Below are 24,499 nucleotides of genomic sequence, written 5' to 3'. Positions count from 1 at the left end.
CAACCGTTCACCTACTGCTTCTTCAAACCTCTCTATGCCATCCACACAGAAAAACAGAGAGAGAGAGAGAGAAACATGCACACACACACACACACACACACACACACACACACACACACACACACACACACACACACACAGAAAGAGAAAACACACACAAACACATACACAGAAACACACACACTTCAGTCCTGTCCACATTCCCCTCTCAGGTACAGTGGCTTGCGAAAGTATTCACCCATTTTGGCATTTTTCCAATTTTGTTCCTTTACAACCTGGAATTAAAATTGATTTTGGGGGGGTTTGTATCATTTGATTTACACAACATGCCTAACACTTCGAAGATGCAAAATATTTTTTTGTGAAACAAACAAGAAAGACAAAAAAACAACTATTCACCCTCCCCAAAGTCAATACTTTGTTGAGCCACCTTTTGCAGCAATTACAGCTGCAAGTCTCTTGGGGTGTCTCTATAAGCTTGGCACATCTAGCCACTTGGATTATTGCCCATTCTTCAAGGCAAAACTGCTGCAGCTCCTTCGTTGGATGGGTTCCGCTGGTGTACAGCAATCTTTAAGTCATACCACAGATTCTCAATTGGATTGATGTCTGGGCTTTGGCTAGGCCATTCCAAGACATGTAAATGTTTCCCCTTAAACCACTTGAGTGTTGCTTTAGCAGTCTGCTTAGGGTCATTGTCCTGCTGGAAGGTGAACCTCCGTACCAGTCTCAAATCTCTGGAAGACAGGTTTCCCTCAAGAATTTCCCTGTATTTATGGCCATCCATCATTCCTTCAATTCTGACCAGTTTCCCAGTCCCTGCCAATGAAAAACATCCCCACAGCATGATGCTACCACCATGGGATGTTGTTCTCGGGTTGATGAGAGGTGTTGGGTTTGCGTCAGATTTGCACGTTTTCCTTGATGGCCAAAAAGCTAAATTTTAATCTCATCGGACCAGAGTACGTTCTTCCATATGTTTGGTCTCCCATTTTTTTCTTTAAGAAATTGCTTTTTTCTGCCCACTATTCTGTAAAGCCCAGCTCTGTGGAGTGTGTGGCTTAAAGTGGTCCTATGGACAGATACTACCATCTCCGCTGTGGAGCTTTGCAGCTCCTTCAGGGTTATCTTTGGTCTCCCTGTTCCCTCTCTGATTAATGCCCTCCTTGCCTGGTCTGTGAGTTTTGGTGGGCAGCCCTCTCTTGGCAGGTTTGTGCCATATTCTTTCAATTTTTTAATAATGGATTTAATGGTGCTCCGTGGGATGTTCAAAGTTTCTGATATTTTTTTATAACACAACCCTGATCTGTACTGCTCCACAACTGTGTCCCTGACCTGTTTGGAGAGCTTCTTGGTTTTCATAGTGCCGCTTGTTTGGTGGTGCCCCTTGCTTAGTGGTGTTGCAGACTCTGGGGCCTTTCAGAACAGGTGTATATATACACTGAGATCATGTGACACTTAAATAAAGTCCACCTGTGTGCAATCTAACTAATTATGTCTGAAAGATTAGCGGAATCTGTGTGGGTAGCTGGACAGGTAGGATGACTGACAGTGAAGGTGAACAGGTGGTCACGTGTCAGGTGACAGAGGAATGTATGAGACTGAGGCAGGAATTCCTTTAACCATAAAGTGGTATATTTACTGAATAGTCTGTGCTGCATCACAAAGGAAACAAATAACATGTATCCAATCAAATTCATAATCAAAGATCAAATCGTATCATTCATTATTAACATAATTTAGGGAGTTCAACAGTCCAGTTCATTAAGAAGTCAATAGTAATCATCCGCGAGTCATTTAGGCTCGTAACGATTTATCATAAATCATGAAAGAATACAAACAGTGAATGGTTATACAATCTATAATCCCCATTATCAAAGTCAATCAGTTAGCAAACAATGACATTTCTCATTTCACTCTTTCAATTGTCTTCATGTGTACATATAATTAATTTCAATACACATGAAACATATCGATTGCATAATTGGCCTATGAGGATCCGTAGGGACGTGATCATTGACAATTCGCATTACACAATATGTTTGAAGCGTGCGCTCCAAGCCGCGCTCCGCGGTAATAACTATTAACAGTAACTGAATGGCCCACTCTCCCGATCGCCACAGATAATTCAGATGAAAGGTAAGAGCCGGTGGACTTACGTGGATTCATGGACGCACAGAATTTCTGGATCAGATGGAGTTAAGGAAGAGAAAGCAGCGAGATCAGGCAATGGCAATTTCCTCATTTTATGGAGTTGAGATCTGTTGGACATTTCCACCTGACCTAATTAAAGCGCCCCTGGCCCAGCTGAGTAAACGGCAATGAATTAAAGGATTATTCCACCAACTCCATGGGCCTTTTCTACAATGTCACTTCTGAAGGTAATTGGTTGCACCAGATCTTTTATAGGGGCTTCATAGCAAAGGGGGTGAATACATAGGCACCCACCACTTTTCAGTAAAAAAAAAAAAATTATGATTTTTTTCATTTCACTTCACCAATTTTGACTATTTTGTGTATGTTCATTATATGAAATCCAAATAAAAATCTATTTAACTTCTTTGCGCACCCATCCCGTTAGCTGGATCATTTTTGTCAACATCTTGCTGAATTGCAGGGCGCCAAATTCAAATTAAATTACTAAAAATATTTACTTTTCATGAAATCACAAGTGCAATACAGCAAAACACAGCTTAGCTTGTTGTTAATCCACCTGGCGTGTCAGATTTATAAAAAAAACAACTTATAAAAAAAAGCTATCCAAGCATTTATATTAGGACCTCTCTCTCAGCAGACAAAACATTAAACAGCTAGCAGCAAAGTAGATTGATTTTCTGACTTTCGTGACCAATCAAATTAATCGCTTACCTTTGATGATCTTCGGATGTTTGCACTCATGAGACTCCCAGTTACACAATAAATGTTCCTTTTGTTCGATAAAGATTATTTTTTAATTCAAAAACCTCCATTTGGTTGGCGCCTTTTGTTCAGAAATCCACAGACTCGTGCAGGTCATTTTTATTTTATTTCTTTTACCTTTATTTTACTAGGCAAGTCAGTTAAGAACAAATTCTTATTTTCAATGACGACCTAGGAACAGTGGGTTAACTGCCTGTTCAGGGGCAGAACGACAGATTTGTACCTTGTCAGCTCAGGGATTTGAACTTGCAACCTTTCGGTTACGAGTCCAACGCTCTAACCACCTGCCGCCCGTCATGACGGGCAGACAAATTCCAAATAGTATCCGTTCGTAGAAACATGTCAAACGATTTTAATAATCAATCCTCAGGTTGTTTTTATAATAAATAATCGATAATATTTCAACCGTAGCTTTTTCAATAGGAGAATGAGAGAAATTGTCTGCTCCAAGCTGTTGCGCATGCAAAACTCTGCTGGCACCCAGCTATCCACTGACGCGATGTGATCTTTCTCGCTCATTTTTCAGAATAAAATCCTGAAACTATGTCTAAAGACTGTTCACACCATGTGGAAGCCATACGGAAAGGAATCTGATTGATATCCCTTGAAATGGAGGGAAGGCACGCAATGGAACAGGGAGATTCGTTTCTGTTAGGCACTTCCTTGTTGGATTTCCCTCAGGTTTTCGCCTGCAATATCAGTTCTGTTATACTCACAGACAATATTTTGACAGTTTTGGAAACTTTAGAGTGTTTTCTATCCTAATATGACAAATATATGTATATTCTAGATTCTGGGCCTGAGAAATAGGCAGTTTCATTTGGGTACGTTTTTCATCCAAACATCAAAATACTGCCCCCTACACTCAACAGGTTAATTTACAGGTTGTAATGCAACAAAAAAGGAAAAAACACCAATGCGGTGTAGATATGGACATGACATAAAGTACTAGACCTGAGAAAACAACTTTCACAAAGGATGCTGCTCATGCCCTCCATAAGGATTGATGCACAGTCAGTAGCCTGAGTAAATATAAATAATCTATCATTCATGCATTCAGCTGTCCCTGAAACAGCTGACAGAGGTACAGGAGCTGCTGGTGTATTACTGTGCTCTGCCACTCCAGCCTCCTCTTTGATAGAGATTTAGCTGGGAGTTGATGGGGACAGACACACATTAAAACAGCAGTTTGAATAGATACTGGCATCAAAGGGACAGGATGCTCTCATTGGTCCTGCCTGTTACATTAACCCCACCTATCACGGTGGATCATGTTAGTAGGGGTCCATGTACGTACACCGTTACCAAAACATCTGCTAATACACTTCTACTCATACCATATTCATGCTAATGAAGAACTGTTTCAGTAGCTACAGCGAAACATATCTGGTCTGCAAGTTTGGAACCTATTTAGAATTCTATTTCAACTATCCCTTCTCATAGGCATACATGAGGTGAGGGCATAAGGGAATAAAGAATGGGTTATTTTAGGTTATAAGGCATCTCAAAGCTCGCAATAGCACGAGCTAAAGGAAAGTGCTTATTTCCAGTGTGTGAGGGAATGGGATTCCAAATTGTGATCAGTGTAGCCCCTCATTTGTCTTCTTGTGTTTCCCTGCCAGCTTCTGTCAGGGGACACCGAATCGATGCCGAAAACTTCGGAACTCACGAACTAGGATACCTGTGTCAACATCTGCTACCAACTAGCTAGCTAGCTAGGTTGCAATGGGCCCTCTTTGCCTAGAATAGCTAACTTATGTTTCCAGTGCTGTAGAAACTATGTTTATTACGCTCTTGTCTGGGACAACATTGACAATCCGGAGTTCCAATGCAAAAATGGTCTGCTAGCGGTGGATTACAGGAATGAGGTGGCAATGCTTAGCAAACAAATCTCAATTCTGCATGAATGTATAGGGAAAACAAATATTTGAACTTTCTCAACTCCTATGGATGGATGCCGCTCTGGACTGATGGATGTTTCCCTGCCTTGACATCTGTCCCTATCCGAATGGCCTGTGCTACCTGGAACTTGCCTGCCAAGGAAATCATCTCCATCTGCTTCTCCTCCTCCACCCTGTAGTGAAGTAGACAGAAAACAGCAAGAATAATGTTCCAATCAATGCTGGTTCTATGTCACAAGGTGTGGAAACCGAAGTCAGCGGCATGCTGATAAGCGGACGGGAGTGACTGCGAGAGGTTCGGAGCAGATCGACATAAGGAATAGCATCGCTGCACTGGTGACTGATCTACCTGCGCCTTCATCTCTGGGATTGCCTGCGACTACGTGGTCTTCAGCAGCGGCTTCGTTGTAGAGTTCGGCTCCTTTCCCACTCTCTGTATCTGACGGGGCTGTGGAAGGTCTGGACCTATCGTCTTGAGCAGTGGGTGTACACTATCCTGCTTTTCGTGGGCCCGTGAAAGACTCAACGAATTGTGTTAGGTGTGGGAATGGGCGGATTTTGCCATTTCCTTTTCCGGCCATTGTACTGGGCAGTTCAAATGGTGAGAAATGTCTCAGTCCCTGGAGCAAAAAAATGTGTTCTATACAGGAGCACGAGTACAGGACATCAAGCTGCTCCCAAACATTTTAAACCAGCATCAGGAAATTGAGTCTATCGTAGTTCATATTTAATTACTTCGCCACCATGGCCTATTTATTTCCTTAACTTACCTCATTTGCACTCACTGTATATAGACTTTTTGTTTTCTTTTGTTCTACTGTATTATTGACTGTATGTTTTGTTTATTCCATGTGTAACTCTGTGTTGTTGTATGTGTCTAATTGCTATGCTTTATCTTGGCCAGGTCGCAGTTGCAAATGAGAACTTGTTCTCAACTAGCCTACCTGGTTAAATAAAGGTGAAATAAAAAAGTAAAAAATGTAGAATTCAATGACATTATGAAGGGCAGTTCAGAACAGCTGAAGATGGATTTTAAAGAACTGATTGGGTCACTACTTGACACCAACAAATGCCCCATAATATCTGTCCCTCTACCCTCCCTAAATCGTGGCTTTGAACGTTTCAGCTGACTTTTAGCCGTCCATAACTGGCTAAACTATTGCAGCTCTGTAGGTATAACATTTATTGAAGATGTTGATTCCTTCTGGAAACAAAGCTCGTATTATAAGAAGGATGAGATCCACCCAAACCATTTGGATTCCTGGATCCTTTCACAGCATTATAAAGCTATGTTGAGACAATGACTTATCAATGGCCCAAGCCCAACTAATTTAATCCCTAACATTGTGTCCTGAGTTGTCATAATGCTTCAGCAAATGTACATTATCCCAGGGGCATTGGACGACACAATGTAAGTAACCAAATGTATTGTCCCTCTTACTGCCCTGAATGCCTCTGCTCATCCCAAAGCCATTGTATGCAGTAATCATGTGCCTATGAACCAGAGTGATACTTTTAGAAGTGAGGTGATGTGCCCTAGTAGGAAGTCAACTATATGCAGCTCAACCTGCACTAACATAAATAACATGAGCATGTCTACCTCTGCTAAGCTTCCCAGTAAAGCAATACAAATAATCAAGCATCCCAGAAAAGTGCTTAAAATAGCCCACGCTAACATATGAAGAAACAATGTTCACGAAATCAATAATCTGACAATATCTGAAACTCAATTAGATCATGTGTATGATGATACAGTGGTAGCAATACATTGTTATAACATCTACGGGAAATACAGAAATGCCAAAAAGGTGGAGTTGTGGCCGTTTATTCCTGTAAATCTTAGAGAGGATCTCATGTTAATACTGTTGAAGTAATATGGTTACAGGTTCATCTGCCTCACCTACAGCCCATTCTGGTGGGAAGCTGCTATATACCACCAAGTGCTAACAGTCAGTATCTGGATTACATGCTTGAAATGCTTGATCATGTATGTGATATCAACAGAGAGGTATGTTTTCTGGGTGATTTAAATATTGACTGGCTTTCATCAGGCTGCCCACTCAAGAGAAAGCTTCAAACTGTAACTAGTGCCTGCAACCTGGTTCAGGTTATCAGTCAACCTATCAAGGTAGTTAGAAAAAGCACATGAATGAAATCAACAACATGTATTGATCACATCTTTACTAATGCTGCAGAAATGTGCTTTAAAGCAGTATCCAAATCCATAGGATGTAGTGATCACAATATAGTAGCCATATCTAGGAAAACCAAAGTTCCAAAGGCTGGGCCTAATATTGTGTAAAAGAGGTCATACAATACGTTTTGTAGTGATTCCTATGTTGTTGATGTAAAGAATATTTGTTGGTCAGTTGTGTGTAATGAAGAGCAACCAGATGCTTATCCCAGTCACTAATAAGCAGGCACCCATTTTTGAAAATGACAGTAAAAATGGTTCAACCCTGTGAATTGATGAGGAATTTAAAAATTGTATGGTTGAGACGAATGAGACTAAAGGAATGGCAAATAAGTCTGGCTGCACAACCGATTGGCAAACATACTGCAAATTGAGAAATCAAGTGACTAAACTAAAAAAGTAGAAGAAACTATACTATGAAACAAAGAAATTAAATAAAGAATTCAAGTAAAAAACTTTGGAGCACCTTAAATGAAATTTAGCTCCATCATTCATTGAATCAGATGGCTTATTCATCACAAAACCCACTGATATTGCCTACTACCTTAATGATTGGCAAGATCAGCAAACGTAGGCATGACATGCCAGCAACAAATACTGACACTACACTTGCAAGTATATCTGACGTAATTAAGAAAAACAAGAAATGTAATTTAGAATTCCATAAAGTGATTGTGGAAGAGATGAAAATATTTTCGTTGTCTTTTAACAATGACAAGCCCCGGGCCGGGGTCTGACAACCTGGATGGAAAAATACTGAGGATAATAACGGACAATATTTCCACTCCTATTTGCCATAACTTCAATTTAAGACTACTGGAAAGTGTGTGCCCTCAGGCCTGGAGGGAAGAAACAGTCATTATGCTACCGAAGAATAGTAAAGACCCCTTTACTAGCCCAAATAATCAGCCTGTTATTAACCCATAGTAGAATTTTGGAAAAATATTGCGTTTTACAAGATACAATGCTATTTTACTGTAGGACATTCAACAAACACAGCACTTACACAAATGAATGATGATTGACTGAGAGAAATGTATGATAAATAGATTGTGGGGGCTGTATTAACTTCATTGCAGCTTTTGACATTATCGATCATAGGCTGCTGCTGGAAAAATGTATGCATTAAGGCTTTACCATCCCCTGCTACATTGTGGCTAAAGAGTTACCTGTCTAACAGAACACAGAGGGTGTTCTTTAATGGAAGTGTCTCCAACATAACTCAGGTACAATTACAATTTATTAAACAACATTTGAGTAAAGCCTGTGTGTCTATGTATGCGGACGACTATACATGTCAGCTACTACAGCGACTGAAATGACTGCAACACTTAACAAAGAGCTACAGTTTCAGAATGGGTGGCAAGGAATAAGTTATTCCTAAATATTTCAAAAACTAAAAGCATTGTATTTGGGACAGATCATTCACTAAACCCTAAACCTCAACTAAATATTGTAATTAATAATGTGGAAATTGAAGTGACTTAACTGCTTGGAGCAACCCTGGATTGTAAACTGTCATGGTCAAAACATATTGATACAACAGTAGCTAAGATGGGGAGAAGTCTGTCCATAATAAAGCGCTGCTCTGCCTTCTTAACAACGCTATTAACAAGGCAGGTCCTGCAGGCCCTTGTTTTGTCACACCTGGACTACTGTTTAGTCGTGTGGTCAGGTGCCACAAAGGGGAACTTAGGAAAATTGCAATTGGCTCAGAACAGGGCAGCACAGCTGGCCCTTGGATGTACACAGAGAGCTAACATTAATAATATGCATATAAATCTCAAAGTGGAGGAGTGATTGACCTCATCACTACTTGTATTTATGAGAGGTATTGACATGTTGAATGCACTGAGCTGTCTGTTTGAACTACTGGCACACAGCTCGGACACCCATGCACAGAGCAAAAGACATGCCACCAGAGGTCTCTTCACAGTCCCCAAGTCCAGAACAGACTATGGAAAGCACACAGTACTAAATAGAGCCATGACTACATGGAACTCTATTCCACATCAAGTAACTCATGAAAGCAGTAAAATTTGATTTAAAAAAACATAAAAATACACCTTATGGAATATCAAATCAAATGTATTTATATAGCCCTTCGTACATCAGCTGATATCTCAAAGTGCTGTACAGAAACCCAGCCTAAAACCCCAAACAGCAAGCAATGCAGGTGTAGAATAGCAGGGACTGTGAAGCAACACAAATATAGGCACAGACACATGCACACACAATAATATACACATGTACACATGGATTTTGTGTTGTAGATACAGTATGTGGTAGTAGGGACCTGAGGGCAAACACTTAAGTTGTGAATCTTTTGTGAAAGTACTGTAATGTTTTTCAAACTGTATAACTGTCTTGGCAGCAGCTAATGGGGATCCATAATAAACACAAAGGCAAATAAAAGCTCTGTGAAATCCTCCTAGGCTAAGCACATTATAATGTACTTTCTTTCCCATTTTAAAATGGGGTAAGGCCTCCTGAAAGTAGAATGACAAGAAGGACACTGATTTGGAGAGAGAGAAGCAACAACAATGGACAGAGTATGGTGGGGACAGAGGAAATGATCAAGGGCATCTCAATCACATATTGTCTAGGACATGGAGAACCTGTGCTGGTACTAGTTGAGGGGTTTTCTTCCATCACCTACAACCACTGATTCCCCATCCTTGCCTTTCAAGCTCTAACTGCCCTCCACATCCCCTACACACACACACACACACACACACACACACACACACACACACACACACACACACACACACACACACACACACAACTAAGATTTAGTCTCTGCTGATACTCATTAAAGAGGTCTGAAAGAGAAGATACACTGTTCATCTTACTCAGTGACTCCTGTTGTGAGCACCCCCTTCCTTCATCATCACCTTAATACCCCCCCCCCCCCACCTCATCAGGCTCCCAGCATCAAGCAAAAGCAAATGGAGTACAGATTGTCAAATAATGGATCTCAGCAGGCAACAGCTCCGCTGTCCAAATGTACAGGGTAAGTGATCATGTAGCCCGGAGGTTCTTACGCTTTTTCAGCTTGAGAAATGAAAAACACAGAATTCTGCTTTAATGCGACCCCCGGTAGCAAGACTTCATATAGGCTCAATATACACTGAGTGTACAAAACATCAGGAACACCTTCCTAATATTGAACTGTACTCCCCTCCCTTGTTCATTTCTATGAACAAGAATAGACTGACAAGTTTCAGAAGAAAGTCCTTTGTTTGTGGCCCTTTTCTGCCTGTAATCGAACCCATAAATGCTGATGCTCCAGATACTCAACTAGTCTAAAGAAGGCCAGTTTTATTGCTTATTTAATCAGGGCAACAATTTTCAGCTGTGCTAACATAATTGCAAAAGGGTTTTCTAATGATCAATTAGCCTTTAAAATTATAAACTTGGATTAGCTAACACAACGTGCCATTGAAACACAGGAGTGATGGCTGCTGCCTCTGTACGCCTATGTAGATATTCCATTAAAAAAAATCTGCCATTTCCAGCTACAGTCTAATAGTCATTTAAAACATTAACAATGTCTACACTATATTTCTGATCAGTTTCTGTTATTTTAATGAACAAAAACATGTGCTTTTCTTTCAAAAACAAGGACATTTAAGTGACCCCAAACGTTAGAACGGTAGTGTACACTGTCAACTGTGGGACCTTATATAGACAGGTGTGTGCCTTTATAAATCAATTCCAATCAATTGAATTTACCACAGGTGGACTCCACCAATCAAGCTGTAGAAACATCTCAAGGATGATCAATGGAAACAGGATGCACCTGAGCTCAATTTCGAGTCTCATAGCAAAGGGTCTGAATACTTAAGTAAAGTATTTGCTTTTTATTTGCAATACATTTGCAAAAAATGTATAAAACCCTGGTTTTCGCTTTATCTTTATGGGATATTGTCAGTTTCTCTCTAGGAGAGGAGAAAAGAAGAGTCATGTAAAGAAGGTTATTTTTTTACATTTAATACTTTCGCAAAAATGTTCTAAAAACCTGTTTTTGCTTTGTCATGATGGACTATTGTGTGTAGATTGCTGAATTTTTTTTGTTCTTCATTTTATCCATTTTAGAATGAGGCTGTAACGTAACAAAATGTGGAAAATGTCAAGTAGTCTGAATACTTTCCGAAAGCCCTGTATATACACACAGACACATAAACGTACAATCACACTCACACACACAGCCAGGCCTGACAGGCTAGCTTAGTGTATCCACTGAAAGATTACACACAGGCATTTAGAGGTCAGATAAACAAGATTTTGCTCAGCCATTTGAATAATGTAAAACAAACGTTAGACTTTTTGAATGAGAAAGTGTTTTTCCCTGCCCTCCCCCATTCTGTCTCTTGTTATACTATGTTGACAAAGCCTGGACACCCTGCTGAATGAAGCCTTGGGTCTAATATGAACCAGAAAAGGCAGGGTTATGTAGCTAAAGAAGACAGGAACTATCCAGAATTTGGACATGCATAAGAACAAAAGCTCCAATCTCAGCAAATGCTGAGCAGCTGTGTCCCTCATTCCACACTGCCCGGGACCGGGATTTGCTAGCTAGCTCTGTGCTGCATGGATGTACCGCTGTGGACAAAGATACAGTGTGTCTCCCTCCCTGCCTGCCTGCTTGCTGGTCTCCTAAGCCTCCCATACTGTAATTCAATTGAAGCGGGCCTATCCGTCGCTATGCATCCACCCACCCACAACCCAACCCCTCAACCCCACACAGCTCACCTCCTCAGAGATACAACACCGACATCACTCCACTCAAACAACATCTATAATCACATATCCTTCCCAGCCTCAAACAGTTGCTGTGACAACATATTATGGCATATGCATGGATGTATCGCCCCTTCAACACAAAAAATGTATGCATATGTAAAATATACATTGCACACACTACATAAAATCCCTATGCATTATGCATGGAGTTATTGGTGTTTGGTAAATGAACCACTTTTATCAGCCTGGCTATGTGAGTGGCTGTTTCCCTGCAGTATAACTAAAGCCCAGAGGTAAAGACTAGAAAAGCAGCGTAAACTGTTACCGTGATGTTTTTTTGCGGCTAGAACTTAATGAACAGCAATACACTGTGCAGGCTTTATAAGCTATCCCCAAATAACCAGGAGAGATCAGTGAGGCTGGAGCCTTCTCTCCAGGGTCATTCTCTAGTCAATGAGGCTCAGCTCGCATATGGAAGGCAGTGGTACAGTGGCACTACAGGACTTATTACAATGAGGAACAGAGTGTTAGAAAGAGTGGCAAGAATGTTTACCGGCATAGGAGACATGGATAATGTTGAGACAATATTATTCTGACGTTGAAAGACCCTTCACTGGTGAATTTGAGGAAAATGTACACCAACATCACTAGTCTGGTTCATTACATGGTACTGCATACGAGATTAATAAAAATACAGCATTGTATGTCATGCATATAAATAGGCTGTGAACTATCAGGCCAGTAGCAGTGACAGTGGGCCAGGCCAACCTCATGGTATTTTTCACAGTAGGCTAATACATACATACATACAAATCAATACAAATACAGAATGCCTATGGGTAATGCTTATGAATGGGCCATAGCTATCAAGGCCACTGACTGTGTGACAGGACAGAGGGTGTGAATTTGACAGTGACATTAGAGGCAGAAATCTCTAGACTTGAAATTACCAGACTGATCACCACTACGTGTGCAGCATTAAATATAAGCTTGCGGCATCAGTAGGCTCGAGAGGCTAATCAGACATCAAGTCTGTAACCTTCCCATTGTGTTCCATCCAACACCATGTAATTTACCATGTTCCTCACTGACTGTATGGTGTTTAGATGCCAGCGTGTGTCAGTCAGGGTGTGTGTGTATGAGATAAGCATCTGTGTTTGTTTGCACAAGCCTGTATGTGTGTTGAGAAGCTCCATCAAACACCTCTCCTGGCAGCCTCCTACTCTATAGAGAGAGGAACAAGCAGTCTGTGTGGACTATGGGGACATCCCATTTGGGGGGGGATACATTTGAAATGTATTTCTAGATACATTTAAGGACACGTGTGAAATATTAAAAAATTGGCCAAATAATGTTTTTTTTTTAAATGATTTAATACATCAACATGTACAGTGGAGCAAAGTAGTATTTAGTCAGCCACCAATTGTGCAAGTTCTCCCACTTAAAAAGATGAGGCCTGTAATTCTTCATAGGTACACTTCAACTATGACAGACAAAATGAGAGAAAAATAAATAAATCACATTGTAGGATTTTTAATGAATTTATTTGCAAATTATGGTGGAAAATAAGTATTTGGTCAATAACAAAAGTTTCTCAATACTTTGTTGGCAATGACAGAGGTCAAACATTTTCTCTAAGTCTTCACAAGGATTTCACACACTGTTTCTGGTATTTTGGCCCATTCCTCCATGCAGATCTCCTCTAGAGCAGTGATGTTTTGAGGCTGTTGCTGGGAAACATGGACTTTCAACTCCCTCCAAAGATTTTCTATGGGGTTGAGATCTGGAGACTGACTAGGCCACTCCAGGACCTTGAAATGCTTCTTACGAAGCCACTCCTTCGTTGCCCGGGCGGTGTGTTTGGGATCATTGTCATGCTGAAAGACCCAGCCACATTTCATCTTCAATGCCCTTGCTGATGGAAGGAGGTTTTCACTCAAAAACTCACGATACATGGCCCCATTCATTCTTTCCTTTACACGGATCAGTCGTCCTGGTCCCTTTGCAGAAAAACAGCCCCAAAGCATGATGTTCCCACCCCCATGCTTCACAGTAGGTATGGTGTTCTTTGGATGCAACTCAGCATTCTTTGTCCTCCAAAAACAACGAATTGAGTTTTTACCAAAAAGTTATATTTTGGTTTCATCTGACCATATGACATTCTCTCAATCTTCTTCTGGATCATCCAAATGCTTTCTAGCAAACTTCAGACGGGCCTGGACATGTACTGGCTTAAGCAGGGGGACACGTCTGGCACTGCAGGATTTGAGTCTCTGGCGGCGTAGTGTGTTACTGATGGTAGGCTTTGTTACTTTGGTCCCAGCTCTCTGCAGGTCATTCACTAGGTCTCCCCATGTGGTTCTGGGATTTTTGCTCACCGTTATTGTGATCATTTTGACCCCACGGGGTGAGATCTTGCGTGGAGCCCCAGATTGAGGGAGATTATTAGTGGTCTTGTATGTCTTCCATTTCCTAATAATTGCTCCCACAGTTGATTTCTTCAAACCAAGCTGCTTACCTATTGCAGATTCAGTCTTCCCAGCCTGGTGCAGGTCTACAATTTTGTTTCTGGTGTCCTTTGACAGCTCTTCGGTCTTGGCCATAGTAGAGTTTGGAGTCTGACTGTTTGAGGTTGTGGACAGGTGTCTTTTATACTGATAACAAGTTCAAACAGGTGCCATTAATACAGGTAATGAGTGGAGGAGAGGAGCCTCTTAAAGAAGAAGAAGTTACAGGTCTGTGCGAGCCAGTAATCTTGCTTGTTTGTAGGTGACCAAATACTTATTTTCCACCATAATTTGCAAATAAATTCATTAAAAATCCTACAATGTGATTTTCTGGATTTGTTTTCCTCATTTTGTCTGTCATAGTTGAAATGTACCTATGATGAAAATGACAGGTCCCTCATCTTTAAAATTATTATTATTATTTTTTTCTTCTACTGTGTTATTGACTTGTTAATTGTTTACTCCATGTGTATCACTGTATTGTCTGTTCACACTGCTATGCTTTATCTTGGCCAGGTCGCAGTTGCAAATGAGAACTTGTTCTCAACTAGCCGACCTGGTTAAATAAAGGTGAAATTTTAAAAAAATGTAAAAGTGTGAGAACTTGCACAATTGGTGGCTGACTAAATACTTTTTGCCCCACTGTATACAGTGGTAATTATTGGGACAATGATATAGGCTCTGTACTCCAGCATTTTGGATTTGAAATGATACAATGACTTTAAGGTTAACGTGGAGACTTTCAGCATTAATTTGAGGGAATTTTCATCCGTATCGGGTGAACCATTTAGAAATTAAAGCCTTTTTTGTACATAGTCCCCAATTTTAGGAGGCCAAAAGTATTGTGACAAATTCACATTTGTTTACTAAAGTAATCAAAAGTTTAGTATTTGGACCCATATTCACATCACAGAATGATTACATCAAGTGTGTGACTCTACAAACTTGTTGGATGCATTTGCTGTTTGGTATGGTCGTGTTTTAGATTATTTTATGCCCAATCGAAATGAATGGTAAATAACGTAGTGTCATTTTGGAGTCACTTTTATTGTAAATACGATTACAATATGTTTAAACACTTCTACATTGTGAATGCTACCATTAGTAATGAGCAGTCCTGAATGGATTATGAATAATGAGGAGTGAGAAATTTAGACGCACAAATATCATACCATAAAAATATATTTTCACATGTATTCATCGATATATTTTTGTAAATATATACACTACCATTCAAAAGTTTGGAGTCACGTAGAAAAGTCCTTGTTTTTGAAAGAAAAGCACACTTCTTGTATATTAAAATAACATCAAATTGATAAGAAATACAGGGTACACATTGGTAATGTTGTAAATGACTATTGTAGCTGTAAACGTCAGATTTTTTATGGAATATCTACATAGGCGTACAGAGGCCCATTATCAGCAACCATCACTCCTGTGTTCCAATGGCACGTTGTTAATCCAAGTTTATCATTTTAAAAGGTTAATTGATCATTAGAAAACCCTTTTTGCAATTATGTTGTCCTGATTAAAGAAGCAATAAAACTGGCCTTCTTTAGACTAGTTGAGTATCTGGAGCATCAGCATTTGTGGGTTTGATTACAGGTTCAAAATGGCCAGAAACAAAGGACTTTCTTCTGAAACTCATCAGTCTATTCTTGTTCATAGAAATGAAGGCTATTCCATGTGAGAAATTGCCAAAGAACTGAAGATCTCGTACAACGCTGTGTACTACTCCCTTCACAGAAAGTGCTAACTTGCTCTAACCAGAATAGAAAGAGGAGTGGGAGGACCCGGTGCACAACTGAGCAAGAGGACAAGTAATATATATATATGCCATTTAGCAGACGCTTTTATCCAAAGCGACTTACAGTCATGTGTGCATACATTCTACGTATGGGTGGTCCCGGGGATCGAACCCACTACCCTGGCGTTACAAGCGCCATGCTCTACCAACTGAGCTACAGAAGGACCAAGTACATTAGTGTCTCTAGTTTGAGAAAGACGCCTCACAAGTCCTCAACTGGCACTTTCATTAAATAGTACCTGCAAAACACCAGTCTCAACGTCAACTTTGAAGAGGTGACTCCGGGATGCTGGCCTTCTAGGCAGAGTTCTTTTGCCCATCTTAATCTTTTCTTTTTATTGGCCAGTCTGAGATATGGCTTTTTCTTTGCAACTCTGCCTAGAAGGCCAACATCCCGGAGTCAGCTCCTCATTGCTGATGTTGAGACTGGTGTAAACCTTTGTAGATATTCCATAAAAAAATCTGCCGTTTCCAGCTACAATAGTAATTTACAACAATAACAATGTCTACACTGTATTTCTGATCAATTTGATCAAAAATTGGCTTTTTTTCTTTCAAAAACAAGAACAATTCTAAGTGACCCCAAACTTAACAGTAGTGCATTTTTTAAATGTATTTGGTAATGTTACTTTTGATTGTATTTGTAAGAAATATGTGTTTACATTCAAATGTATGGCAAATATATTTTTTTAAATGTACCAATCATACTGCAATGAAATCTATATTATTTTACTTTTCAAGGCAGAAACATTTACATACATTCAGGCAGTAACTAACAATCATTGATGTGGGAGCAGTTACTTTCAATCATTCAGTCCTAGACCTACAGCACCAGTCAAAGGTTTGGACACACATACTCATTCAAGGGTTTTTCTTCATTTTGAAGACATCAAAACTATGAAATAACACATATGGAATCATGTAGTAACCAAAAAAAGTGTTAAAGAAACCTAAATATATTTGAGATTCTTCAGAGTAGGCACCCTTTAGGCAACCTTTGCCTTGATGACAGCTTTGCACACTCTTGGCATTCTCTCAAGCAGCTTCACCTGGAATGTTTTTCCAACAGGTCATCTGATGCAGCACTCCATCACTCTACTTCTTGGTTAAATAGCCCTTACACAGCCTGGAGGTCTGTTGGCTATTCTGGGGTGGCAGGGTAGCCTAGTGGTTAGAGTGTTGGACCGGAAGGTTGCAAGTTCAAACCCCTGAGCTGACAAGGTACAAATCTGTCATTCTGCCCCTGAACAGGCAGTTAACCCACTGTTCCTATGCCGTTGAAAATAATAATTTGTTCTTAACTGCCTAGTTAAATAAAAGGTCAAAAATAAAATAAATTTGTCCTGTTGAAAAACAAATGATAGTCCCACTAAGCACAAACCAGATGGGATGGAGTATTGCTGCAGAATGCAGTTGTAGCCATGCTTAAGTGTGCCTTGAATTCTAAATAAATCACAGACAGGGTCACCGGCAAAGCACCCCCAAACCATCACACCTCTTCCTCCATGCTTCACGGTGGGAACCACACATGCAGAGATCATTCTGTTCACCTACTCTGAGTCTCGAAAAGACACTGCTGTTGGAACCAAAAATCTCACATTTGGACTCATCAGACCAAAGGACAGATTTCCACTGGTCTAAATGTCCATTGCTTGTGTTTCTTGGCCCAAGCAAGACTCTTATTATTGGTGTCCTTTAGTAGTGGTTTCTCTGCAGCTATTCAACCATAGCTGCCTGATTCACAAAGTCACAGTCTCCTCTGAACAGTTAATGTTGAGATGTGTCTGTTACTTAAACTCTGTGAAGCATTTATTTGGGCTGCAATCTGAGGATACGTTCATTAGAGTTAACTGCACATCTGCAGCAGAGGTAACTCTGGCTCTTCCTTTCCTGTGGTGGTCCTCATGAGAGACAGTTTCATCATAGCGCTTAATGGTTTTTGTTACGGCACTTGAAACATTTTCCAGATTGACTGATCTTCATGAAAAATAGTACAATTAAACGGTAAAACGATGAATGAGCAGGTGTGTCCAAACTTTTGACTGGTGCTGTACATGGAAACATTAAGCGATCTGGGAATAAAGAAATAAAGGGCAGGAAGCGATGAGTTTCAGATGGTTCTCTTAAAAATGGCATTGTTGGTTAAGGGCTTGTAAGTAAGCATTTCATGATACAATTTGATTTCTAAAGGGGGAAAGATTCTATGGTAAGGGCTTTTTATAATACAGGGTAAAAAAACAAAAACAAACACAATACCATATATGCAATATTAACTGTGGCTAAGGGCTATGCTAATTATTTTGTTTACCTCCCCTTCAGGTATTGGTGTTGCATGCTATCAGATAATAGCTTCTCATGCTTTCGCCGAAAAGCATTTTAAAAATCTGACTTGTTGGCTAGATTCACAACGAGTGTAGCTTTAACTCAGTACCCTGCATGTGTGTTTTAATGAACGTTTGAGTTTTAACGAGTGCTATTAGCATTTGGCGTAGCGCATTTGCATTTCCAGATGGCTGGGTGGGACGCAGACGTCTCAGGGGACGCGAAGAGGCTAAGGGGTGGTATTAGGTAGGTGGGCGAAATAGTGACAGCCTTGGCGTCACCTTTAACAGAGTACAACATACAAATTTAACTGGCATGACACCGGCATGTGGTTAACCCAAAGAGAGCTGATACAAGGCCTCCAACAAGCCACGCCTCCAGATCCTCTAATAGGCTGACAAAGCTACAATATATTTAGTCAACATTGATTTTTTATTGTACGTGACACATATCAAAAGCACTATAATGCATTCAAATGACTACAAAAATTACTCCAAACATGATACATTATTAGTCATGTAGTGGCTCCAGGTCTTTCACATCTTGGGCACTAGATTTTTTCATAATTTAATTAAACTGAAGACAGGCACTTCCTAAAGTCCTTATTTATGTAACCTCTTGAGATGGAAACTGTTTTATGACGTTTAACAAAACGTATTTTTTTTACTCACCATAACAATTTAAATCATCTCCACTAACCATGTTTCAATCCACAGTTTTCATGAGTGTAAAGTCATAACATTAGATATGTTTTACTGTCACGATAGCGGTGATAGAAACAGGAAGTTTTGGTACAATTTTATAAATGACGACAATTTGTTCGTTCGACATGGTTGTTGTCATGCATTTGAGCAAAAATGCAGATGTCCATGCATCTCTGGAATACATTTAATACATGTAATATCTCTGGAATACATTTAATATCTCTGGAATACATTTAAGGCATTTTAAGTTAAATATAATGAAATGTATTTTTTTTTATTGGACTATGTGGATGAGTGTAACCTCTGAGGCGCCCACCTCCAGGTACCACTGTCATGCTGTTATTTTTAGTTTATTTATTTAACTAGGCAAGTCAGTTAAGAACAAATTCTTATTTACAATGACGGCCTACTCCGGCCAAAACCCGACGACGCTGGGCCAACGCTGGGCCAACTGTGCGCCATCCTATGGGACTCCCAATCACGTCCGGATGTGATACAGCCGGAATTCGAACCAGGTACTATAGTGACGCCTCTTGCACTGAGATACAGTGCCTTAGACCGCTACACCATTCGAGAGCCATGTAATGGCCTGATTAGCTAACATGCATCCCTGATTTAGAAGTGATGAAATTACACTTTAGGACGGCAGCAGGGACATGGTTAGCATACCAACACTAAATTAAACATGATTGGCTGATTCAATCACAGGAACAGTAATTATAATTAATTCAGGCATCTTGATCCCGCTAAGGAAGACAGGTGGAGAGAGGTTGGAACTGCCTAGAATACACGCAGCAGGAACAGTTTGATTTTCTAGGGCAGATGTGTGTTTTGTCCGTAGTCTCTGCCAATATCTAATCAAAGTACTAAAAGCAATACACTTAGCTCAATGTATGCACATTGCATTCAGAGTTATATATATATAAAAACTCCATACATTTATAAATAATGTACATTATAGAGTCCATCATCCTCTTTCATATCAACAGTGTATCTTCTGTCTTAGACAGACAGGGGATCTCCTGCTCCAAATCAGTACCTGACAGGCTGGCAGCAGAATCAAGCCCTAGCAGGTATCACCTTAGCCCTTGATCATAACAGTTCCATTACATTACACATAAGAGTCATTGGACGAAGGTGTCTTCTGTGCTTGGTCTGAACATGAACACGCATCACTTGCGGAACAGTTTTGGAAGCATAAGGACCTTATCTTTCATATCAGAGAGAAATCATTATCAAATTGTCTAACGACACAAATATATTGTCACTGAAAAATACTCTCGGCTGCAATTGTGTTCAAATCGCCTTGATATGAGTCCCCTTTGTTCTTTTTCTCTCAGGGCTGCGAGAGAAGCATGAGTTGGTGTGACAGGTTTTGTTATCTGTTGCATAAAAGTACAGTAATGAATGCAGTCGGCAGCCACAGGGGGGACTGCTCTGGACACTTGTCTCTACACAGAGAACAACCTCTGGATGCAAACCTACATCACACACCCAACTTAATGTCTACAATATAAAAACATAAAAGCTCATATGCCATCAGCTATCAAAAGGTCCGTTGACATTTACAAGCAGGATGTGTAAAACAGAGTTCACAATCCATAATAAAAGATGTAGGCTACTGCCAGTCAGCATTGGATCATTTTTGTAAATTGAGAGCAGGAATAGCTGTGTTGCCCTAATTCTGCTAAGTGCCTTACCTGAGATACCGCAGTAGCTCGATGGTCTCTGCCGGTTCAGTCGAGCTGTGGTTCATCTTTTGGCAGCCTGGGAGGATTCAGTACATACGCAGAAGGAGGGTAGAATGAGCTGCACTGCTTTACAGAATACACTCTTGTTCTCTCTCTCGCTGTCTGCTATTTCCCACGCAGAACGCTCGCTCTCATGTTTGTATCAGCAGCCCTTCTCTGAGAGAGACAGCCAATTAAGACGCAGGGAGATATGGACGTAGCCAGCTGATTGGCCCAGCCTGCGGTGAGTCGTAGAAAATCAGACAGAAAGTACTGCCCCCCTCAGTGGTAAAACCAACAAACCCTCTGTGGAGAAACTGGAGTGGGGAATGCCTCAAAGCTCTGCAGATTACAATCACACAGACACAATAACAATGCCTGTCATCTTATAGAGGGGGAGGCTGGAAATGTATACAAATGAATATAGACAAATTTGAAATCTTTGGTGGCATTGAGCATAATACAACATTCACAAAATCCCATAAATACCAGATGAATGTATTGCATTGAATATAATGATGGTTTAATCTGTGCCTGAAACTTGAAGTAGATGGGATCGTGGTTATATGTGTTTGAAGCATGAAAGAGAATAAAACATGTTTACGGTAAATCCCCAACTGCACACACACAAATTATGCATGCAAGTCTATGGCGCAAACACACACACACATTATGCATGCAAGTCTATGGCGCAAACACACACACACATTATGCATGCAAGTCTATGGCGCAAACACACACACACATTATGCATGCAAGTCTATGGCGCAAACACACACACACATTATGCATGCAAGTCTATGGCGCAAACACACACACACATTATGCATGCAAGTCTATGGCGCAAACACACACACACATTATGCATGCAAGTCTATGGCGCAAACACACACACACATTATGCATGCAAGTCTATGGCGCAAACACACACACACATTATGCATGCAAGTCTATGGCGCAAACACACACACACATTATGCATGCAAGTCTATGGCGCAAACACACACACACATTATGCATGCAAGTCTATGGCGCAAACACACACACACATTATGCATGCAAGTCTATTATGCATGCAAACACACACACACATTATGCATGCAAGTCTATGGCGCAAACACACACACACATTATGCATGCAAGTCTATGGCGCAAACACACACACACATTATGCATGCAAGTCTATGGCGCAAACACACACACATATTATGCATGCAAGTCTATGGCGCAAACACACACACACATTATGCATGCAAGTCTATGGCGCAAACACACACACACATTATGCATGCAAGTCTATGGCGCAAACACACACACACATTATGCATGCAAGTCTATGGCGCAAACACACACACACATTATGCATGCAAGTCTATGGCGCAAACACACACACACACATTATGCATGCAAGTCTATGGCGCAAACACACACATACACATTATGCATGCAAGTCTATGGCGCAAACACACACAACCTCCATAAACATAAGTGTATACAGTACAGTAAAAACAACCATTGCCAATAGCTACCAAGCCAAGGGCTGTGGCTCCTAGCTTGGTCGAGATATCAAACAATAGCTCACATTGTGCAGGAAAGGTCAGTGCTGCTCACAACATTCTAGCCTGTTCTACATTCCAGCAGGCCTGCGCTATGAAGTTCTAGCTAACAGTCAGCCAACAGCCTGCTCATTTTATGAACAATTGAAAGTCCAGTTGTTTTTGGTCAGTTTGCATAGTGTGGTGAGTGACAGGACAATGGGAAGACACTCATCTGGACACCAATTTTGGGGAAAATGTAGATTAGACTCCTTCCTTTTTGTTCCTTCTATTGAGTAAGTTCTTGTAAAAAAAAGGAACCCAAACAGCTGTACCTGTGTATTAAGAGACAGACACATACATGAGGCCAAGGAGATTCTTGGTGTGGTCTACCACCCTGAGGTCATATTAAGACATTACAGCTAACAAAATCCAATTAGAGGGATTGTTGCATTTCATACAGCCAAGTAGACAAAATAATATAAAAATGTATTAATTATTGATCAGAGTCAGTAATATGTGATTATTTAGGCTAAGCCCCAGCATGCCACTGACAATAAACCCTCACGTGCTGGCAGGTTTTGCTAGTTTTAATGTCTATGGTTGTCATAATGTCGTCATAATACACGCGCAAACACGACCGTGACCTTATCAATGTGTCTCCAATGTTTTTTTATCTCACCGCCACCTGAGACACCTAACTGTTCCTCAAATTGGTCGAAGAGCGTGCGACCACCGGCGTTCATGACCCGATGGGACAACAGCCAGACAAATTGTGAAGAACAGAAAGTCAAACATATCTTTTTGAACATGTGTACGGAAAAAGTTCTGCACGGGATGGGCTACAAATTGGGGGTGACAATCGGTGAGGGAAGCTACTCCAAAGTCAAACTGGCAAAAGCTCAAAGAAACACAATTCCGAGGTTGCCATAAAAATTGTGGACCGCAAAAAGGCGCCTCTCGACTTTATCCACAAGTTTCTACCCAGGGAGCTGACGCTTCTGAGGGAAGTGAGACATGACAATATTGTCCATGTGCACGAATTCATCGAGGTTTGCATCGGCCGACTATACATCGTGATGGAAGCGGCAACAACGGACCTTCTCCAAAAAAAATCCAAGAGGTAAATTCCATCCCCATTGTCCAAGCCAAGACCATGTTCTCCCAGATTGTCAGTGCTGTGAACTATCTCCATCAACACAACATCGTCCACCGAGACATGAAATGTGAGAATGTACTACTGACAAGGGACAACAAAGTCAAGATCACGGTCTTTGGTTTTGGGAGGTTTGCCATGGGCTATCCTGAGCTTAGCAGCACTTACTGTGGTTCCGCGGCCTACGACGCACCCGAGGTACTGCTTGGAGTTCCATACGATCCCAAGAAATATGACGTGTGGAGCCTGGGTGTGATTCTGTATGTCATGGTCACTGGGTGCATGCCTTACGACGATTCCAATGTCCGCAAACTCCCTCGCGCTCAGCGCAAGGCCTTGGTCTACCTGCATGACGTCACCGTGGGAGAGCCATGCCAGCTGTTCATTGCCTATCTGTTGCAGTTCAGCCCTTCTTCCCGCCCGACAATCCAACAGGTGGCAGAGCAGTCTTGGTTGCAATAGGCAAGGATGTGCATGATTAAATCATGTGTACCCTAATTGGAAATCTGACCACTTTCATTTGTTAATTTAGGTTAATGATCGCTATTAGCTGCTGGACATATTGTAGGTCTATTCATGTGCTAATTTATTCAGATGTATTCATAAAGTTATTGTCTTTTGAACAATATAAAGCTATAAATAGACTGTTGGGAGACAACAAAAAAGCAAAACATTCAATATTTTTTGGGACTCTAGGCCTGGCTACTTTGCATAGTCTACTTTTCTTTTCCATTCCTAATGAAACACATGGAGCGAATATTTTTCACTGAACCTACCAACTGACCTGTTGAAACAGATGAGTCGTATACTATTGTAACAATATCTGAAGCTTTGTTTACACCTGTAAATCAAAAGGATTTGACATTTAAATATGCAACCATGCACACATCTACATCGGCACAGCACCTCCTCACTTTAGAAACGCTCAGCTTCAAAATGTCAAGCAGAGACACAGGTATCTTCTCTTGAACCGAA

General features: G+C 40.7%; 1 protein-coding gene and 1 pseudogene across 1 annotated transcript in view; one reads left to right on the top strand and one right to left on the bottom strand.

Moving 5' to 3' along the window:
• Positions 1 to 21,003, bottom strand: part of LOC123999255 (yjeF N-terminal domain-containing 3-like) — an 81,006-nt gene extending 60,003 nt beyond the window's left edge. Inside the window, exon 1 of the mRNA XM_046304839.1 lies at positions 20,804 to 21,003. Within this exon, the coding sequence (XP_046160795.1) occupies positions 20,804 to 20,859 (56 nt within the window). The 5' untranslated portion in view covers positions 20,860 to 21,003. The remainder of the gene's footprint in view (positions 1 to 20,803) is intronic.
• A 2,068-nt stretch (positions 21,004 to 23,071) lies between these two features.
• LOC123991799 lies at positions 23,072 to 23,986 on the top strand (annotated as a pseudogene).
• The last annotated feature ends 513 nt before the right edge of the window (positions 23,987 to 24,499 follow it).

The sequence above is a fragment of the Oncorhynchus gorbuscha genome, linkage group LG02 (genome assembly GCF_021184085.1).
Source record: "Oncorhynchus gorbuscha isolate QuinsamMale2020 ecotype Even-year linkage group LG02, OgorEven_v1.0, whole genome shotgun sequence".
NCBI classification, from domain to species: domain Eukaryota; kingdom Metazoa; phylum Chordata; class Actinopteri; order Salmoniformes; family Salmonidae; genus Oncorhynchus; species Oncorhynchus gorbuscha.
This window is presented reverse-complemented; position numbering and strand designations above follow the sequence as displayed.